Below are 22,211 nucleotides of genomic sequence, written 5' to 3'. Positions count from 1 at the left end.
AGTCTGAATTTGAGTAGACAGGGCCCCCATAAGCTTTGGAAAGAACCATGAAATGCATGATATTATGAATGCATGTTTCATTTCTAAGGGATCCTAAAGTCTTTTCATCAATTTTTTTCTTTTACTTTCCCCTTTTTTTTTGCATATAGTATCTTTTCTTTTTTCTTTTCCATCTTTTCTGTTTTTCTACTTTTTTTTTTTTTCATTTCCTCTTTTTTTTTGGAAATAGACTTTAGAATCCCCCATAAATGAAGTGGATAAAGTAATGATGTTATGCAATGCAAAAGCATGGGATCAAGGTCCATATAATCCGAGTAACCACTGTACAATCCTCTGAATAACTGATGTAAGTCTCGGTAGGTCAAACGTCATGAGATCAAAGGTCCGACACCTTTTTGAATACCAGGAGAACCAATAGTCACCAACAGAGAATAGCCACCAACGGTACCTGTCATGTATATCCCTCCCCACTCACAGGTGAATCTAGGTCAAGGTAGGTCAAAAAGGTCTCCAGCGTTAACAACTCTCCTGAAACACCATCATTGTTGCAAATACATGCCAACAACGGTATCCCATTCGAGTCTCGGCTGGTCGTGGGTCTCATGATCGCAATCAACAGAACCTGACATTCTGTTGGCGTCATGACTATCCACTCTATCCTAGGTATCCTATGTGTCAACTCTGGCCTGGGTATTGGGCCTTTTACCTCATAGAACAACCCACCCAACGTGCAAAACAGAACAGAAGACCCCAAGGAACACAGAATATAATCCATATGCATGATGTGCAAACAGAAATAAACATGATATGCAAGCAGAAAAGTAAACATGTAAACATGTAAACATATATACAAGGTATAGACATAAAAACACCCAGTAAATAAACAAACAAATGCAGGCTAGGATCGACTCACTAAGGATGGACCAGCAACAGGTCTATCAACATCCCCAGCAGAGTCGCCAGCTGTCGCTACCGCGAAAAATATGGATCAGAGTCGCCACTAATATATTTATCCCATCGCGGGAAAGGAATATCAGAAAACCTAACTCAGAACAAGAACAAGGTCTTTCAACCAGAGAACAGGGCACGGGAGTCGGTTACGCGAGGGGAAGGTGTTAGCACCCCTCACGCCCATCGTACTCGATGGTATCCACCTATGTTTGTTTCTATCTAAAGGGTGTATCTATGTCTAAACCTAAATGCGAATGAATGCAAAAGAAATACGGGGAAAAGAAGGAATTATTTACAAGTGTGCTCGCTTAGGCCCCGCGACCCAATGCCTACGTATCCCTTACAAGGAATCAGAGCAACCGTAGTTCGGCTCCATAGTTTCCATTTGTTTTGTGTTTTTTAGTTGAACAGCGGTTAAGGTCACAATCCACGATGCTCGACCTTTGGAGACTTATACGCCTAGTTTTGGAAAGGACTTAACTTGTTCTTAAGCGCCTAACAAGGCAAAAGAGTGAACTTGGGTTTGTGTTTTTTATGTAACTACATGATGAACAAAACCCAATACAAGGTTTCGCACCACTTCGTCACTTTGTTTTAATTCGAGCCTTTATTAAGTGTTTTGAATTTTTTTGGTTGGGTATTTTTTAAGGGAATTTACTTTGCAATTCGAATCACATAAAATGTATAATGATCGAGAAGCAGATTAGGGAATGAATCCCACTCACTTCTATCCCATTATATAATGTTCAAGAAACAGATTAGGGAATGAATCCCACTCATTTCTATCCCATTAATTAATGTTTGAGAAACAGATTAGGGAATGAATCCCACTCATTTCTCTCCCATTAAGTAGTGACCGAGAAACAGATTAGGGAATAAATCCCACTCATTTCTATGCCACTAAGTGATTGAGAAACAGATTAGGGAATGAATCCCACTCATTTCTCTATCACTTTCTTAATGTGATTCGGATCTTTATTTATTAGTGTTTTAATGTTGAAAAGAAAAAGAAAGGATGAACAAGGGGGACTAACCTATTTTCTAACCTATTGTTATTCTAATTCTAATTCTAAAGTTAACATGGTGACTAAATTCTAAAAGGAGCATTAAAATGGTATTAACAAAGTAGGCCAAAAATATGACCAAAAACAAGTAACAAAAATCACATGACAATTACACAAAAATGACATGGAAATAGTACAAAAGAAATAAAAGAAGTGATTCAAGAATTAACCTAAAATATACTATTATTTTTATGGGTTTTTTATATGTTAAAGGGAATTCTAATTCGAGCCTAAAGACCTAAATTCTAATAAGCCTAAACTAGTATTTTTTATGAGGTTTTTATTGTCAACAAAATTCTAAAAAAAATCTAACAAAATGGTGATTATTTACTCTATTATTACTAAGAAAAACTAAGAGAAAACTATGTTAAAAAAACCTAAAGTCTAATGAGGAAAACATGCAGGCAGGGGGTGTAAGCTGAATCAGGGTGTGACTCAGTAGTCAGCGCACAGGCCCAAAGGGAGTGGCTCAACAACATATTTCTGTTTCAGATTTTCTATGCCAAAAAGTGGCGTGATTGGGCTCAGGGTGGTGTAGAGTGGATTTCGGCCCAATGGCTTTGACTAGGTTCTTTCAGATTTTGTTATTGCTAGAAGAAAACTATGGGCCTACGGGGGGTGTGAAAAGTGATTCGTATGGCCCAATACTGATTTTGATTCAAACTAAATAATTTCTTATTCAATTTCTCCATTAATCCAATCAATCACAATTAATTCTAATTAACCTAATCAATTATCAGTTATTAATTCCCTTAATCCATACATTATCAGTCGCAATTTAATCAATTAATAACAATTAAAAATAAAATAAATAATACAAAGGGGCTTAGGGTTTACTTACAATGTGACGATTGGACTTCTCAACATATCTTCTCCCTCACCCGTGAACGAAGACGGCGGCGCGATGTTGCTTCTTCTTCTCCGATCAACTCTCGTCCTCCGCCATCGCGAACAACCGATGAACAACGCATTCACTACCTTGCCTTCCTCTCGCCCGATTCGTCATCTCTTCGCTTAGCTCGACGACTCGTTTCTGCTCAAATTCAACTCCTCTCCGATTCAACTCCGTCCACCCTTCTCCGAATCGATCTCTCTCACCACGAATCTTCAATACTGATGACACGAAAAACCGGCAAATGAACTTCGCGTTCTTCAGGTAAGTCTATTAACACTTGCGTTATTCCTTTTCCTCCGTCTTCTTTTTGTTCCTTGCGCTTCAGTTCTGAGTTGTTGTTATTACTGTACTCGATGATTGTGATGATTGATGAAACAAGTTGCAGGTGATGATGAAGTTCGTTGTCTACTTGATGAAGGCGACGGAGCGAATAAGAAGATTGAAGGTTGACGAGAGGTTGGTTGAAGATGAAGGTTCTGAGATGCGATGGAGAATCTAAGGAGAAAGATGATTCTGAGTTTAGAGAGGAAGATTGACGATGATGAAGATATAGAGATGATGAAGATTCAGATTGAAGATTATGGAGGTTGAAGAATTGGTGGTGAAGATTGGAGAAGATGAAGTTTGTTACTGATTCTTGTTGGTTATGGAGAGGCTTGAAGGTGTGAAAAATGGTGAGATTGAAGATTGGTTAGAGAAGATTCTGGTGATTTGAGGTGTGAAGAAGCTCAAGAGGGATTGTTCTGAGAATTGAAGGATGGAGAGAGCATTGGTGTGTAGCTCTGTGGTATGAAGTGTTGATGGTGATGAATGGAGCAATGAAGAATGGTTGAAGTGAGGATGGAGATGAATGAATTGTGAAGAGAAGAAGAAGATGCAGAGCAAAATGGTGGGGACTGATAAAGATGTGTGTGAATTGCGGAGAGGCTGAATTGAGGAATAAGGTTCTGATTTATAGAGGTGGAGAGAAGCGATTTTGAAGGTTAGTTTTCCCCTTTGATATTTCTGTTGAATCCTTCTCCTTCTGTAACTGATTTTTTTTTGTTTTGATTCAGTTATGGGATCTATTAGCTAGGTGGTTGAAAACTGTTAGCTGTTAGAAAAAAGTTAGTTACAAATGGTTTTGACAGTTATGAATCGGTTAGGTTGTTAGGAATAACTAATTTCTATTATGAGGTGGAGGGTAGAGATTGATTCAGTTAGGGACCGATTGAGTTAGTAACTGAATTAGTTATAAACTGTTAGTAACAGTTAGGACATGTTTGGTTTTCGGTTAGTGCTAGGTTATTGGATTCAGTTTTTCTTTTAGGAATTGCTGCTGACTGTATACTTATATGAATGGGATTGTATGATTATTAGAATGGGCGTTGGTTTTGCGAATTTGATCCGTTTTTGAACTGGCTGAATTTGTTGTGGATTGGTAAGATAACGATGATGATTTAATGTTGCAGGTCTGTTTTTGAGGTGCTGCAAGTCTGTGAATGTTTGATGGCAGCTCCGGTTTTATTTTGCGGGTTTTGGGTGGTAAGCTGGATTTATTTTCTGGATAATGTAGAATTTATTGTAGCTTTGTTCTGAATGTGGGACGGTGTATTTGATTGTGTCAGAATTAACATAAGCTAGCTTGATTTGAATTGGCACAGGTTTTCTAGAAGGTATTGGCATGGTGTCGAAGTCTGAAGTATGTGGCTTGGATGTTACGAAACTGTGAGCGAACCGTATGGTGAAGATGTGCGCATAGCTAAGATTATATTGAAGATTCTGATTTAGGTACAGATACATGATGTGGGACTGGTTATTAGTGAATGTATTTGAATGCTGGTTTTGGTTTATATTGACTGCACTTGTTTTATGACTCAATTTACATGTTGTTTGGATAGGTTTTGGAACTTGTCAAGTCAAAAGATAGGCTGCAGCGAGTGTATTGGTGCGGAGACGCAACTAGTGTAATCGCACGGCTCATGGTGTATTTGGAACGACACAGAGATGGGCTAAACTATGAAGCTTGAAGATTGGGGAGAAAGAATATGCTTGAAGTTTAGTATAGAAATGTAACTAATTGACTTTGTAATGAGACTTTTTCCTCTTTTTTGTATTGAATTGGATTGGAAGGGAACATTGAGCATGTAGATGATTCTCCTTGTAAAGTGATATGATATATATACATATGGTTCTTGAAACTTGTAAATGGGTGGTTACTCATAGCATGTTACGTTTTCTCTTACCCAAAATTGAGATTTTAATTCCTTCTCCCTCCTTGTGTTTCCACTTTAGTTTTAATTGTGATTTCACAGCCAAAAATTCTGAAGAAAAAATGCCCCGCACTTGAAATGATTCACGAAGTTCCACATAACTTTGATTCTTGTATGCAATCCCAAGTGACCGAGTGAGTTTGACCTTCGAATTAATGATAAGGAAATCTAGATAGATCCTTAATTCATCTGATGATTATTGTAAGCATAATGACATGAAGCCCAAAACCTACACTCAAAAAGACCCTTTGATCGCCACAAGAAATAGGGAAATAAACTCTAATTTTACAGTTCAATGCTCATAAATACTTCGATGAGAATAGTCTTGTAGCTTGAGAAGACAGAAGTTCATGATGAATGACCATATCAAAAATCTACTTCCACAACCCATGCTTCGAAGGAGAACCAGATGATCCAAGCTTATTTGATATGTACGTCTCAAACCAATGCAAAAACTTTGATTAATGAATGCATGAGTTATGTTAATGCCCTAGTGGAAAGATGATGCATATGAAATGAGAAGTTTAAGCCAGTTAGAAATAAATATGTGGGCAAATTTTGGGGTGCAACACATCTGAGTGGTGGAAGAGGTATGGAGCAAAAACACCAGATTTGCAGCTCCTTGCAATCAAAATATTGAGTTTGTTTTGTAGCTCATCGGGTTGTGAGCGGAATTGGAGTGCTTTTGAGCATGTAAGTAGTTGATATTAGGCCATACTTTCAAATTAATAGTTTAGTAAGTATATTTATTATTTAAAGTTTATACTAACATTAAAATTATAATATAGATTCACTCAAAGAAAAGAAATAGACTTGAACATCAAATCTTGCAAGACTTAGTTTTTATCAAGTATAACCAAACTTTGAAGGAGCGCTTTGATAGTGATGATATGATTGATCCTGTGGTTATGGAGGATGATGTTGATACAACTAACCTATGGTTGTTAGGAGGTGAAGATGAAGTTCAACCTGATGATGATATGGTGTTTGATGGTGATGATTTGTCTTGGCTAGATGTTGAAATTACAAGTGGTGCTGTTGAGCCAATAATCAACACTAGAAGTCAAGCAGCATTGCAGAAAAAGGCAACTACACCTGCACCTGCACCTTCTTCCTCTAGATCTAAGGGAAAAGCAAAGGAAGTGGTGTAGATGATGAATTTGGTGATCAAGACTATCTTGGAGAAGGTGAAGAGGATGAAGAAAATGAAGAGGATGGTGGAAGGGATGATGAAGACATGAAATTTAATGATTCTTGAATTTTTATTATAGTTACCGTGTTTAGTTATTTTAAGACTTATATCCTTAAGTGTTTGTTTTCTTGAATTTTATGACTATTTGGAAGTATGTTTCCTTAAGAATTATGTTTTTTAATGGTATTTGGAATTGGAAGTATGTTTTGCTTAATACATTATGAAGTTTGGAATTGGAACTATGTTTGGAATTATTGGAAGTATGTTTTTTTTGGTATGTTCTAGTATGTTTTTAGCATGAAAATGCCATAAAAATAGCGCCCGTGCCGCTCCCATTTTGGGGTAGACCGCGTCGCGTCGCGTTCCGAGATTAACAACATAGCTGCCTAATATGCGAATAATATGCGAAGAATGATAGATAAGTAGTAATTTCTATGTTAAATTCATTCTAGGATCATGGCTAGCCCTTACATTAAGGGGTAAGGTCAATGTGTATTAAAAGTTGTTATTTGCCGTAAGATTAAAAAGAATTAAAATTTTGGTGCCTTGACTTTATTGGAATAAGTTTGATTCTATTTCTTAATCTTTAAGTTTTGATGATAATAAAATATAAACAATAATTTTTGTACACTAATGGTTTAGTTAAATGGACAGAATCTTAACGCAAAATCTCATCTAAAGGAATTCTGAGATATGTTGATTATAAAGAATATGTTCTGTAGAAAGACAAGTTCTGAAAAAATTGAACTCTAAGATAAAGACTCCCATCAAACAAACTTTGGACTCTGGATGAAGACAAATTCTCTCTTCTCTTTTCTAACCTCTTTTAAGTCTTTTAACTTCTCTGAAAGAAAAAACTCATATCTTTATTTCTTCTATTACTTCTCCTCAAATGGATTCTTCTTCTTCAATAAAAACTTTCAAAAGTGATGATAGCAAGCTGTTCACCATCAATGAATATGTTGTTGACTTTGAAGTTCTAAAAGAATAAGACATTGATTTCCTTAAAATGATTACCGCTTAGAAATGAGAAACTATTTTGATATGTTTTGTGGACCAGTATTTCATAATCTGGTTAAAGATTTTTGGTTAAAAGCTTCTGTTCACAACTTGGACGAGAATGACCAAGGGCACTCCTATTATCATCACTGCCTCAGTTATTGCCCATGTTATTAGGTGGGAAGAAGATGGTTTTGCTATTGATTATTACAAAACCATCTTCTTCACACCTAATAACATGGGCAATAACTGAGGGAGTGATGATAATAGGAGTGCACATGATTATTCTTGTCCAAGTTGTGAATAGAAGCATTTAACCATTAATCTTTAACCAAATTATGGAATACCGGTCCACAAAGCATATCAAAATAGTTTCCCCATTTTTGAGCGGCAATCATGTTAAGGAAATCAATGCCTTGTTCTTTTAACTCTTCAAAGTCAACAACATATTCAATGATGGTGAACAACTTGCTATCATCACTTTTGAAATTTTTTATTGAAGAAGAAGAATCTATTTGAGGAGAAGTAAAAGAAATAAAGATATGAGTTTTTTCTTTCAGAGAAAGTTTAAAGACTTAAAAGAGGTTATGGATAGAAAAGAGAGAGAGAATTTGCCTTCATCCAAAGTTTGCTTGATGAGAGTCTTTATCTTAGAGTTCAATTTTTTCAGAACTTGTCTTTCTACAAAACATATTCTTTATAATTAGCCTATCTCAGAATTTCTTTAGATGAGATTTTGCGCTCAGATTCTGCACATTTAACTAATATTTAACTAAACCATTAGTGTACAAAATTATTCTTTATATTTTATTATCATCAAAACTTAAAGATTAAAAAATAGAATCAAACTTATTCCAACAAAATCAAGGTACCAAAATTTTAATTCTTTTTAGTCTAACGGCACATAACTCAACTTTTAATACACATTGACAATACCCCTTAATGTAACAACTAGCCATGATCCTAGAATGAATTTAACATAGAAATTACTACTTATCTATCATTCTTCGCATATTATTGTTACATAAAATAATAACAATAATAATATTAACTAAAATAGACTTAGAACTTGATTTTAATTTTAATAATAATTCAACTTAAAAAAATATTTTAAATTGAATTAGAATCAAAATGCAAATCAAAATTGTTCATAATTTTTAAAATGCAAATAGAAAAGAAATAATGTTAACTATATTTTTTTAAATAATTTTTCTGAATGAAATATGAAATGGTGAAAAATGAATGAAATGCGTAGGGAAAAAATTGGGGTATGACACATGGTTACAACAACAATCACTTACGGCGGTTAGTCCACTGATGTTGTCGGTAGTCACTAGTTCAACTCACTTAAATACCCAACACCTAGCGTAGTTCAACGGCTTCACTCGGGATTAGATGAATCGCACCCAGCAGGGAACATGGATTACTGCACTATGCATATCCATCTACTCAACCGCCGCCTAGCATAGTTCTATGACTCACGCATTTCAGAATGAGCATGGAGATGCAACAATTCCTCCCACTAGAACAGATGTCCTAGACTTTCCCCAATTGGAGGACAAGACTTCCATTTGTTCTATTAGCCCTTCACTAGGTAACTACATACTACTTAGGGTACACCAGAACGAGTTGGAGTGTAGCTCCTTATCCATCCAAGTAGCGCCCAGGTCAAAGTAACTAAAAGATCCAGTATCTCTGTCCGAACTCCCGAAAGTCTTACATCCATCAGTTTCTCTACCTATGTATGCCACTGACCCCATGATCGAGTAAAGAATTCCTTAAAGGCTACATGCTCAGCTTTATCGCAGAATTCCCTTACAACATTCCTACTCAGGTGTTTCATGAATTTCCTCCACTGCAACAAGAATCCAGAGAAAGTTCACTTCGTCCGATCGAAATCTTAGAACTTCTAGTCATCTTAGACCCTATAATGATAGTTGGGTTGTCAACGATTTTCTTGACAAATGCTCCTCTTATATCTAATAGTCCCAACATTTCCTCTACTTAACTAGCTTCTACCACTTCAGCTCGAGTCGCTTCAGATCTTACGCGCCCTCGTGGTGGCTCCACCATGATTTTATCTACCGCATATGCAGTCAGTGAGCTGGCCAGGCACAATGACTGAATACTACGATAGTAGAAATCGGGCTAGCAACACACACATGTGAGGGAGAAGAGAATTGCTAGTGATGTCTCATGGCAGGGACTAGAATCGATCGGCTCAGATACCTATTGTAACACCCCGTACATATATGTCTAGAATAATATGTAGTAATGCTATAAATGGTACAAGAAACATACATAAGCGATAAAGACAAGAAATTAAAATCATATACAATCCAAGCTTCCAACTAAAATGTATACAATCGACTTGTCTTCAATGATGCACAACGGAAAGATAATGTCTGACGAGGTCTTCCTGCCAATTGCTTATCTATAGGCTTCAAAGAAATCCATCAAGCAATCCGCCTACTTCTACCTGTTCTTGAAAAATATTAAGAGGATTATGGTGAGATTACTAAATCTCAGTGAGTTCCCCTATCTTACGGGTTCGCTAGATTCTACAAGGTGCATGCAAACAAACGGATTCACCGAGAGTCCAGGTTTTCCTCACGGTCTGGTAGAAATACACAACAAGGGCAATATCACTGTTGGTAGTCCCCTAACTAGCCAACGAGATAGCAAAACAATCAAGCTCACAACCAAAACAAACAAATATGCAGACCGACACCCATGTACGTGGAATCCAGAAGCACGTTAATGCCATTATTAGGTTACACAAACACACCCTTGATGGGTTACCTCCCATGCCTATTGTCAAGTGACTTTAACAAGCATACTGCGAGACCGATCAATTGAGTTCTCTCAAGCCTATGTAGCCGCGAGATAACCTTTTCCTAAGTGGCGTCATTATCCCATTAATCATCTTCACGCACGTGTGTTAACGTCAGGTGCAAAACACCATCATGACTACATGAGCCCACCGGGCGAAAGCCTAGTGATTAGTCTACGTGACATCACTAGAGGTAAGTTACCAAAGTGTTATTACCTACTTGGCCTCCTAACCTCACCATACCGAGCAAGCAGGCGTGTTAATGTCAAGTGGGTATACGCCCTATAGACCCCCACAAGCACACTGCAACGGTAGCTCAAGTGTGAGCCCCTTGACCACACAGCCAGGGCAATCCCGTTGACCACACAGCTAGGGATAACTCCTTGATCACACAACCAAAGTCATAATACAAACCTAGTAGCTGGCCTGCTTTGATTCAAGCATATATCACCAAGATCACACAGCATGGTACAAGCATCACACTGTAACACATCTCCGAATGTTCAACCGGAACAAATGGGAAATAATGCATAATTATACATAACATTTCATGTGATTCATAACTTGTCAAACATGCATACCAATTTTATAATCATAGTGTAATCATGCATTCAATCATCATAGAAACATATGTTTAATCAAACAATTCTATGATAATTCTCATTTCAAAACACGAGGATTTCGATTCCTAATTTGGAATGAAACTGCACTCAAGAGGGAAAAGTACACATTATGCTATTAGACAAGTTCGCTACACGAGAAGTAGCAAGCTCCGACGAATGAAGTCAGAAGCTTCATATGTTTGTGGAAAGGAAGGTTAGCTTTGCGAACCTGTAGCAAAGTCCCGATTCACTGCGCAAACTAAGTTCGCTAAACGAAAGTTCTTAACAAAGGAAAACCAGAACTTTCCATAGCACATCTAAACTCCTAAAATGCAACCAAGGGTCCAATACTCAAGTTAGGATGACATTATACAACCTAATAATCAAGGTAAACACCCTGGCCTAAGTTCAACTCAGGGTAGCATCATATAGACATAAACTCAAGGCTATTTGGGCTTATTCCAATATCATGCAATTACCTATTCATGTACCATAATTTATCCCTGCACTAAAAGTATGGTTTCTGAGCAAGAACACATAGAGCACTAAAATACCTTTTCAACGCTTCTCACAGCGCTCTGTTTCGAGTTGTAGAACTCAAGTTATGACTGTTTTAGTGAAACACAATCTTGTGCAGTCTGCAGACATTTGCTAAGCAAACACATAGTTCGCTAAGTGAACCTGATAGTGCAGGATACAAATTTTGGATTTCTATCTCCATTATTTGCATCCCAATTCATCCCAAATTGAACCTCAACATGTATCAACATACTAAAACATGCAAGGACATCAAAAGAACACATTTTCAGCAATTGATTAATCATGCAACAACAAGTATCCAAAATGGAAAAGTTGTGAGCTGAAAGTTATGGCCGATTTTGTGAGAGTTGCTCCATGAATACGAAAATGGAAAAGTTGAACATAAGTTCTTCTTCTTCTTCCATGCTTCTAATTATCTCTCTCTCATAAATTCTGATTTGTATTACTATCAACCAAACTTGCCCTTATGTCCATGCAAGTAATACTTAAAGTCCATTTTATCTTCCAACTAAACTTTATTTACCATAATGCCATTTGGTTAGTTTCCAACCAATCTCATTTGGTCTTAACCAATCTCTTTTATGCCAACTACTCTACTAACTCACTCTAAATCATTCTTAGATTAATATGGAATAAGACTAAATGTACATTTCTAATTACCAATTAACCAATTAAATGATAATTACCAGTGTCGGAGAATCGAGGTATTACACTATACTTCATCCCACTCTACTTCGTACAGAACTTGAACCTACATGAAACAACTAAAAAAAAAAGAAAAACAAAACTTTTGCCATTAAATAAATATTTCTATAGTATCAAACATATTAAAAAAGATATAAATACATAGAAGACAAAAATACATAAAAGAAGTATATGTTAAAAGCAAAATGTATAAAAAGTTGCAAAACAAAAATATAACATAAACAAAAAAAATTATTAAATCTTATGATAAAAAATTTGCAGGTCAAAATTCACTTTAGGTAATCATACATCTTCAATGACAAGTACAAAAGAGTGAAGCATTGAAGCCTACAGGGCTTACACAAGTACAAAAGGCCGAGATGTTGGTTAAGGCTAGGAGTTTCATTATCTTGTGACTTGAGGATAAAGTTCTAAAAGAAGTCTTCAGGGAGAAAATTGTGGTGGCTATGTGGGAAAAACTCAAATCATTGTATATGGCAGCAAAGTCTTTGTCTCACAAGTTGTATGTGAAATCGCAACTAACAAAATTTCACAAGATTATTGATGATCTTGAGAATATTGAAGTGAAGATTAAATATGAGGACAATGCTTTACTCATGTTGATTTCATTACCCAGATCCTTTGAGCACTTTAAGGATGCCATTCTTTATGGTAAGGAAGGTACTATTACTTTGGACGAAGTCCAAACGGCGGTGAAATCCAAAGAATTCTCAAATTTCGAAAAATTTGAATATTGAAGATAGTGGTGAAGGCTTAAATGTGTTAAGAGGAGGAGGTGAGCGTAAAGGGATGTCCAAATCAAAGAGGTCTGACAAGTTAAAGGTATAATGTTTTAATTGTCAAAAAATCTGCCACTTTAAAAAGGATTATCTTGAGAGAAAGGTCAATTAAGATTTTGTTCAAGCTGTAGTTGCCTTGGGTGAGGAAAGTTATGAGGATGTTGATGCACTAGTATTATTGAGTTTGGAAACTGAAGATAGTTAGGTCATTGACTCGGGTTGCTCTTATCACATGTGTCCAAGAATATAATACTTTGAAACTTTGAAGATGGTGCAAGGTGGAGTAGTTCTCCTTGGTGATAATAAAGCATGAAAGGTTTGTGGAATTGGTACTGTAGCAGTGAAATTTGTGAGACTAAAGTCATTAATTGACTTAGCTCATATATTTTAACAGAGTCGCCGCCGCGCTTTATTGTTTCCAAAGGAAATGGGAGAAAGAGAGAAATAAAAACCACTGAAGTTTTTAAAATCAAAACTAATAAACTTATTAGAGATTTGGGTACGAGGGGTTTGTTATGCAAGGGGAAGACTTTAAGCACCCCTCACATCTACGATACTCTTTAGGGACCTTTTTTGAAATATATCATCATTTTTATTGTCATAAAAACTGTTTTTGTGTTTTGTTTAAATAGAGTGGGAGGATGAGAAAATAAGTTTTAAAAGTGAGCACGATAAGATATCGCATATTAGGCCTACATACCCCTTAAGTGCAATAGAGAAGTCGGAGCTTTTGTAGTTCCTCTAAAAAGGAAAATAAAAGCCAAGAGGCAAAATCTTTTTAGACGTTGAGCCTTAACATTACTCAATGAGTTTTTAAAATGTTAAGCTTTAACAATACTTAACAAGTTTTAAAAGAAGCCAAGCTTTAACAATACAAGGCTAGGGTTTATTAAAAGAGGTTGGTTGAGCTTTAACAATACAAAACCAATGGTTTATTTAAAAAAGTTGAGCTTTAACAACCATTTTCAAAATAAGTGGGGTGCAAAGCTTTAACAATAATAAGCACAGAGTAAAAAAGTTTTGAAAAGAGATTAAGTACCTTGACAATTTTAGTCAATACCATTCCCATTCCTTTGAGTTTTAGGCAACATCTTAAGCATTCATTCATGGTGAATATCTCAAGTGGTGTGTGTGTGTGTGTATCATGGATACAATCAAGGGTGAGCTCAACAATATCAAGGTATAAACTCAAAGATAAAAGTTGAATGAATAAAAGGATGACATACCTCAATATTATTTCATGTATGAATTAATATGATGTGACGATGGATAAGTGTCTCATGAATGTGGGGTTAGTAAACAATGTGTGTGTGTGTGTGTGTGTGTATATATATATATATATATATATATATATATATATATATATATATATATATATATAAAGATAAAGATAATAACTTAACCAAAGTACAAAGATGTAAACCAACAAGTATATGTACAAGTGTATAAACAAGGAGAGATCATAGCATCAAGTTAATATCAATATGGTATTGCATTAAGATCAAATGATCAAAGGAATCTTAGATTAGTGTTTTAGGGTTTTATGCTATGTACACCTAAGCCTAATTAAATTAAAGTTGTTTAATCAAAACCCTAAGTAAAGTGACTAAGGGAACATGTTATCATCAATATTGATTCTAACCTAGCCCTAATTGGTTCACACAAAGGTATGTACAAGTTTGTTTGGTAAAAATATTAAAAGAAATTGATTTAAAAAACTTTTAAGAAGCATAAAAGATTTGTTTTTTGATTTAATTTTTAAATGACTAAATAATAAATATTTTTGTGATTTTAAAATATACTCTCAAAATAGACAAGATAAATGAGGAGCTTGCAAAAAATTAGGTTAAAATAAATATTTTTGCTATTTTAAATTATTTATCAAAGTTTAAATAAAAAGTGAAATAAACTCATGATTAAAAAAATAAGTTTTTGGCCCTTGGAGGACTTGAACCCATGCCCTCATGCTTACAAGCTAAAATCTTAGTCACTGAGCCAGGTGCTTGTGTTTGATCATTAGGCTCCTCCAACAAGTAATATATGAAGACATGTACTAAATGGTTTAAATGAAAAATAAAGTTTCAAAAGAGCAAAAGGGGGGAATCGAACCACGCCCTCACACACTAACGCTTTAACACACAAACTCTTGCCATTGGATCAAACGATGTAGTCAATTTAAAAATGCCTACCATTCAAAATAAAATAAACTAAGTTCTTAAATTCAGAATTTCAACTTCATCTTCAACCTCACGACATTCATGATTTCTGGAAATTCAACATCATCAACCTCAACCATTTTCAAAAACACAAATATGAAAGTTGTTCATTTTTTCAATACGAAGCTAACCATGTTTCATTCATTCATTGATTTTAACTATGGCTCACTAATTTCCAAAAAAACCTGATGAACCCTAAAACTTTGATTTAAAATTAAATGACTAATATGCACAATCAATCTCTAATACCTTAGGGCTATCATTCAACACATCGAAACAAATAATCTGGTATCGAGAAATGCAAAAATTGATGCTTAAATCATGGAGTTCAAAGTTGAGACACTTGCCTGTGCAATTGGAAATCAAAAGTGGACTTAGAGCAGTTCTAGAAGTGTTGTAATAATCCTCTTATCTTCTCTGAATCCCCAAGAAGCTTTTGCAATGCCTAACTCAGACTGAAAGTACTCCAATATCTCTGGCCAAGTTGAGTTGTAGTGATGAACAAGTGATATATGGAGGTTTGGATTTATGTGTTTTAGTTGGATTCTAATGCATACACAAGTGTCTATATGCTATATGGAGGGTGTTTGAATGGTTAATTTGCAAAGGGATTGCAAGAGATGAGAGATTTGAAGTTATGGACTTCAAACCTAAAAAATGGAGAAATCTAACCAATACTAATTTTGGGAGAGTTTCAAAGAGGTCTGAGGGTGATTTCTGGTGTGGTTTGAAGCTTAGAATTGGTCTCTATTTATAGGGAAACAAGGGAGATTCAATCTGATCACATGGAGTCTTAAGGCTTCATAACTTGTTTTTGAAGCAAAGTGGTGACCACGGTTCCAATGCATATTACAAGCATGCTTGGAGTTGTTGGATGCTTTAGACATGTTTTGTCTGAGCTTTTGGTGGAGTGTATGCAGAAACAACAAGTTAGGAGCTCAAGACAAGATAACTTTGTGATTAAAGCCTCTTTATGAAAATGGAAGTCAAGCCTTTATGCTTGAAATGAAATGAATTCTTGGACAATGCTTGAAACACTTGAGTAATGGCTCAAAAGAGTGTGTAATCATCTGATTATGGTGGTTTAAACAAGCAAGAGAGTCTCTAATCAAGGATCTTGCAGATTTGGTTCAACAATACAACTTGGTTCTTCATGGAAATGGCTTGAAACTTGGCATGGAACCTTTTTGTGGCCTTGTAACTTTCAGCTCAAGCATGGAAATTTTGTGCTATAGGACTCTTTGGAAAGCTTGCAACAAGATATTTAACTTTGGTCTTTGGTTGATCCTCAAATTCATTCCGAATCTTGGTGAAAGATAGCCATGTAGTTTGTAAGAGACCTAACTTGTAACACTTTGGAAAATTTCTAAGTATTAGATGAAACTTCATGAGCCCGTATCTCTCAAATGGTTGGTTTTTTGGGAAAAAGTTATTAGTGGAAAAGTTGTAGCTTAGAATGAGATCTACAACTTTCACGTTGGAAGTTTTCTCAAATTCAGCCTGGATCAAGTTGTAACTTGTGCATGAAGTTTGGTCTTTAAAAGCTTAAAACATTTTAGAAATTTTTCTAAGTATTTAAATCTTCCAACTTTGACTTTTGTTGACTTTTGATTCTTGATTTTCCTTGATCACATGACTTTAATAAATATATATTCATGATCTTGACCTTCAAAATTCCATGGTTGACCAAATTTCTCAAAAGTCAAAGGTAGTCTTGGACATTTGACTTTTTCCAAATGAATTGCATTCTTGTAAATATCAATTGAATCAAGCTCTTCCAACCAAATGGATGATATGGATGGATTGTGGTGAAGAATTAGAGGTCCTTGAATCATGATTTGAGCTGTGGAGTCATGTCCTAGTTAAAAGTTAACTCCCCAGGTGAATTAGGTTAAAAACCCTAATTTGTGCACCCGATGAAATTTAAAGTTGTTGACTTTGAATTGAACCACACTTGGACTTGGATTTTGATCAAGGGAATCACTTGAGAATATGAGAATGTTTGAGCTCCTTTGTGGGCCTCAAAACCCTAATTTTCACGAGTCTCCTGATCAGTCACATACCTTGAGAAACAAGCTACAAACAACCACAATCTTTTTTTTTGTATATTTTTGGTTAGAAAATGATATATGAACAATGACGATGATAATGATAATGATGATGATTATATTAACCAAGCCATCTCCTCATTCCAACCTTGAGGTCCATGTCGGACCTGCATCCACCAAAGAACATTCTCCACACACTTTTAGTATACCTGCACTCGAAGAACAAATGATCTAAAGTCTCCCAGTTGCTACAGAAAACACACTCACGGTCCACGTTACAACCAAATTTTCCGAGCCTATCCTTGGTTGCAAGCCTTTTGTTACAAGCCATCCACAACATGAAAACCGCCCTAGGTCTAGCTCTATTACCGCACACCAGGCCCTTTCACTCCATTTTAGGCAAGTGACTCAGATAGCCCAAGTACAAGTATTTCATCCGGAACCTGCCGGTGTTCTCCATGTTTTTTCACTGCTCTAGTCTGGTGACTGTATTCCTGTTCTTGAGGATGTTTTTAAGAATCCATGATCCATTCTCCTTAATCTCCATCCTCATTAACTCCGCATTTTTCACATAGTACGTATGCACCCAACGAACCTAAAGGCTATCAGCTTTATGGCATAAGTCCCACAACAACTTAGCCAAACACACTTTAGACCAAACCTGCAAATTGATAATCCCAATACCACCGAGGTTCTTTGGGAAACACACTTTCTCCCATGCAACAGGCGCCTTACGAGTTACTGAACTTTTACCTGACCAGACAAACGACCTGCATTTAGCTTCAATACATTTGATGACGCCTTTCGGAAGCGGGATACAGCTAAGCCAGTAATTGACACTCCCAAAAATAATGCTATTTACCAGCTGGACTCTACCAGCATAGCTCAACATGTGAGAGCTCCAATGACTAATTTTTGCACCAATACGATCCGCCAGCACCAAGCATTGATTGTTTGACAACCTTCTGCTCGACAACGGAATCCCCAAATACCTGAAGGGAAGATTACCTTTATAGAAACCAGTGATCTTCATGATAACCTCTTGCTCACTATCGGACATACCACCACAATAAAGGTAACGCTTATTGGGGTTTACTTTCAGGTCTGTGGACAGCGAGAAACTGGAGAAGATGTCCATCATCATCGTCACAGAAACATTATCTCCCTTAGAGAATAGCAGAAGGTCGTCAGCGAAACTTAAATCCACAAGCTTCAATTTCTCACACTTGCTATGGAAGTTGAAATCAAGATTTGCACTCAGCCCGTCCAGTTTCCTATGAAGGTACTCCATGATGACTACGAAAAGCAAGAGGAGATTGGACCCCCTTGCCTCAAACCTTCGGCTGCCTTCATAGATTTAGATATCACACCATTGATGTTGAACTGGTATGAAATAGAAGTAATCGCCAGCATCACCAACTTTATGAATCTTCTAGGAAATCCAACTTCTGCAAGAATAGTTTGCATAGCATTCCAATCCACTGAATCGTAGGCTTTCATGATATCCATTTGGACCATGCACCTCGGAATCCCACCTTTCCTACTGTAACCTCGAGTCAGCTTATACGCCACCTGGATATGGTTTTGGATTTTTTGGCCTGGGATAAATGCAACTTGGTGCTTGCTGACAAAGGTCCCCAGCACCTTACTCATACTATTTGCCATAATCTTCGAAATGATTTTATACACAGTGGTGTGTAGCAACCTGTCCTAAAATTGAAGGTTTAGAGTCGCCACCTATTCTACCAAGGCGAATAGGAAACCTTACGCAATTGTAAAGATTCAGGATAAGATACTATATTCAGGTCGAGGGAAGGTATTAGGCACCCTCTACCCTTTCCTAAGGGTTGCATTATGAAGCCACGGTTTATGGTCAAACATAAAGAAAAGTGACAAAAAGTTAATAAGGTTAAAAGGCTACTTATTTGAATATGATTAGAGTTTGGAGGAGGGGGACTCGCCTTGTTGCCAAGTGCCTACGTATCTCCTTAGGGAGAATCAGAGTCAACGTAGTTCGGGATAAGGGTTGTACGCCTTTTGAATTTGATCTGATATGGTTTGAAGGCTTTTTGAGTTTCCTTATCGTAGTTATGATAAATCGCAGTTTTGAAAAGGCAATGTGATAGCAGTCGCAATTTCTAGTGCTTGGAACGCAGTTTCTAGTGTCCTTTCTCCGGCCTCAATGTATCGGTACGAATCTAGATTACTAACAAATATGTCCTCCTCCCCATTGACGGTCACTATAGAGTTCCCATTCACAAATTTTATTTTCTGATGAAGGGTGGAGGTAACTGCCCCAGCGGCGTGAATCCAGGGACGTCCCAATAAGCAAGTGTAAGCTGGTTCAATCTCCATCACTTGGAAATTGATGCAAAAAGTGTGAGGACCAACTACCACAGGGAGGTCCACTTCTCCGAACACCGGACTTTGTGATCCATCGAAGGCTTTGACTACCAAACGACTTGGTCTAACTACTAGGCCTTCCAAAGCTATTTTATCGAGAGTAGCTTTTGGCATCACGTTTAATGACGAACCTGTATCAATCAGAACCCTAGATAGGTGAGCTTTCCCACATTGTATGGAGATATGCAAGGCTTTGTTATGCTCCTTCCCTTGTGGAGGTAGTTCATGATCACTGAATCCTAAACATGCCCCAGCGGTGAGATTAGCCACCATTCCATCGAATTGGTTTACAATGATGTCTTTGGTTACATGAGCGGCGTTTAGGATTTTCATCAAGGCGTCTCGATGCTTCTCTGAGTGTACTAGTAGCGAGAGGAGCGATATTTTAGACGGAGTCTGGTGTAACTGGTCCACCATCCTATAATCACTCTTTTTGATTAACGCCAAAAACTCCTCAGCGTCCTTATTAGTGGCTTCCTTATCCTTGGCCATGCCCTCTTCAGTTGGGGTTGCAGTAGTCTGATTGCTGGCTTGCGTCACGTTTTCATTAGGTTGTGCAGTCTTGAATATGCGGCCGCTACGAGTCATGCCCCCAGGCCCAACAATGTTTGTTACGGCAGTATCAGTGCCAGAATTATATTCCCAAGGAACTACTTTCATTTTGTCCACAGGGTACGGAGCTCTGACTGGGATGATCCTAGTGTACCCTTGTGTGGGTATCAGCAATGGCGCTTTAGAACAAGGAATAATTAGTGGCTTCCTTGCCCCTTGACTGGGTATTATCAATGGCTCATTCCTATCTAGCATAGCCACATACTCTTCCTCAGGATGTTCTTTCAATTGAATTACTTCTTGGTCCACGAGTCTCTGCAAGGTGTCCTTAAAAGCTTCGTTATGTTCTAGAATGAACCCCTTTGCGAGTAGATACCTCTTAAGGGCATCTATGGGGGAGCTCCGTTGTTGAACTAACTCTTGCTCAGTAACGACTTCAATTGCATTGACTGTGCCATCATGATGAGGCATGGGATTCGTTTTCACATTAGGTTTGTCGAAGGCGATTGCTCCTGACTCTATCAAGTCTTGAACCTTGTGTCTAAAAGCCCAACATTTTTCCAGTGTGTGTCTGGGAGAATTAGCATGATATTCACACCTTTCATTAGGGTTGAATCTAGGTGCAGCCTTTCTGGGGAGAGGAGGTGGCATTGGTTTGAGCTCCACCAACGACTCGCTCATCAAATATTTCAGTATCTCGCTTCTGGAAGTGGGTAAAGGATCAAATCTCATTTGAGGACCTTGGAATCTGTTTTGTTGAGGTGGGAACGACGTAGGAGGTCTAGATTCTTGATGCACTACCGCATTGGTCTCCCCTTCCTTCTTTTTAGCGAAGGTTGAGGTGGGCCTCTTTGAGTGATAAGTATTAGATGATGCTCCTTGTATCTTCCCATTTTTGATCCCGTTTTCAATCCTTTCTCCAATGACCACTAGATCTGAAAATCCTGAGGATACACTTCCGATCATCTTATCGTAGTATGGTCCTTGCAAAGTACTCATAAACATGTCTACCAGGTCTTTTTCTAATAGAGGAGGTTGGACTCGGGATGCCATCTCTCGCCATCTTTGGGCATACTCCTTGAAGGATTCCTCCTTTTTCTGCGACAGATTTTGCAACTGCATCCAGTTGGGTGTCATGTCCAGATTGTACTTGTATTGCTTTAGGAACGTATTAGCAAGTTCATTCCAGCTTCGGATATGTGTCTTTTCCAGTTGCATGTACCAATCGATAGATGCCCCACTTAGACTGTCTTGGAAGAAATGCATCATCAGCTTTTGGTCATGGGCATAAGCAGCCATTTTCCTGACGTACATGCGTAAATGACTTCTTGGGCATGTAAGTCCTTTGTATTTTTCAAAGTTGGGTACCTTGAACTTATGAGGAATAGTCAAATCCGACACCAAGCTCATTTCATAGGTATCCACATCAAAGACGTCATATCCTTCTACTGCTTTCAGTCTTTCTTCTAGCGCTTTGATTTGTCCGCTATTTCTAGCATTCTCTTCAGAATCATATTGGGTTTGCTTATGCTGGGGTCCCTGATTTGTTTCATCCACGTCCCCATATTGCAAATCCACATAGTCCTCGTCCTTAGGCGGATTGTTAGTAGGGATGCGAACAGTGCGAGGTGCTCCCTCTTTCTGGGTGGTAGGAATGAATCCTTCATGGGAAGCTTCTCCCTCTTCACGGGTTCTGATAACTCTCTTAGAGGAGTGAGCATTTGACTTGTGAGGGTCAAAGCCTAGAACAAATCCTAACAGCGGGTTGGCATCGTTCGATATTTCTTCATACTGACTCTGAACATCCTTAGCCTTTTCTTGTTTGTCCATGAGGTCTTTCATGAAACTTAGCATCTGAGTCATTCCTCCCTTAATTTCCTCCACAGAGCCTTTCAATTGGGTTACCTCCTCGCGAAGGGCGGCTAGATTATGCTCTAGCTGTTCCATTGCTTTCTTTTTCTGAGACCGGGTTTGATATGGTGGTGCGGTTGCTTGGTTGTCTTCTCCAATGGTGTGACTAGAGATAAAGATAATTTTTTTCTCTTAATGTTTTGAATATAAATATGGCATGCATGCTATGAATGTTATGCTTATGCTATGTTCATGTCTTATCCATATATATATATATATATATATATTCTTTTTAATATATATTTTTTCTCTTTTTTTTTATATATATA

The 22,211-nt window shown here is 37.3% G+C and overlaps 1 protein-coding gene across 1 annotated transcript; it reads right to left on the bottom strand.

Annotated features, from left to right (window-relative positions):
* Positions 1-19,164: 19,164 nt before the first annotated feature.
* On the bottom strand, positions 19,165-21,978 carry LOC131619092 (uncharacterized). Its single transcript, XM_058890232.1, has 2 exons — positions 21,466-21,978; positions 19,165-20,850 (listed from the first exon to the last, which is right to left on the bottom strand). Exons 1-2 carry the CDS (start codon positions 21,976-21,978, stop codon positions 19,165-19,167), a joined length of 2,199 nt encoding a protein of 732 aa, XP_058746215.1.
* Between the last annotated feature and the right edge of the window lie 233 nt (positions 21,979-22,211).

Source organism: Vicia villosa, linkage group LG7, assembly GCF_029867415.1.
Source record: "Vicia villosa cultivar HV-30 ecotype Madison, WI linkage group LG7, Vvil1.0, whole genome shotgun sequence".
Lineage (NCBI taxonomy): Eukaryota > Viridiplantae > Streptophyta > Magnoliopsida > Fabales > Fabaceae > Vicia > Vicia villosa.
Note: the sequence above shows the minus strand (reverse complement) of the source record. Positions and strands in the feature narration are given on the sequence as shown.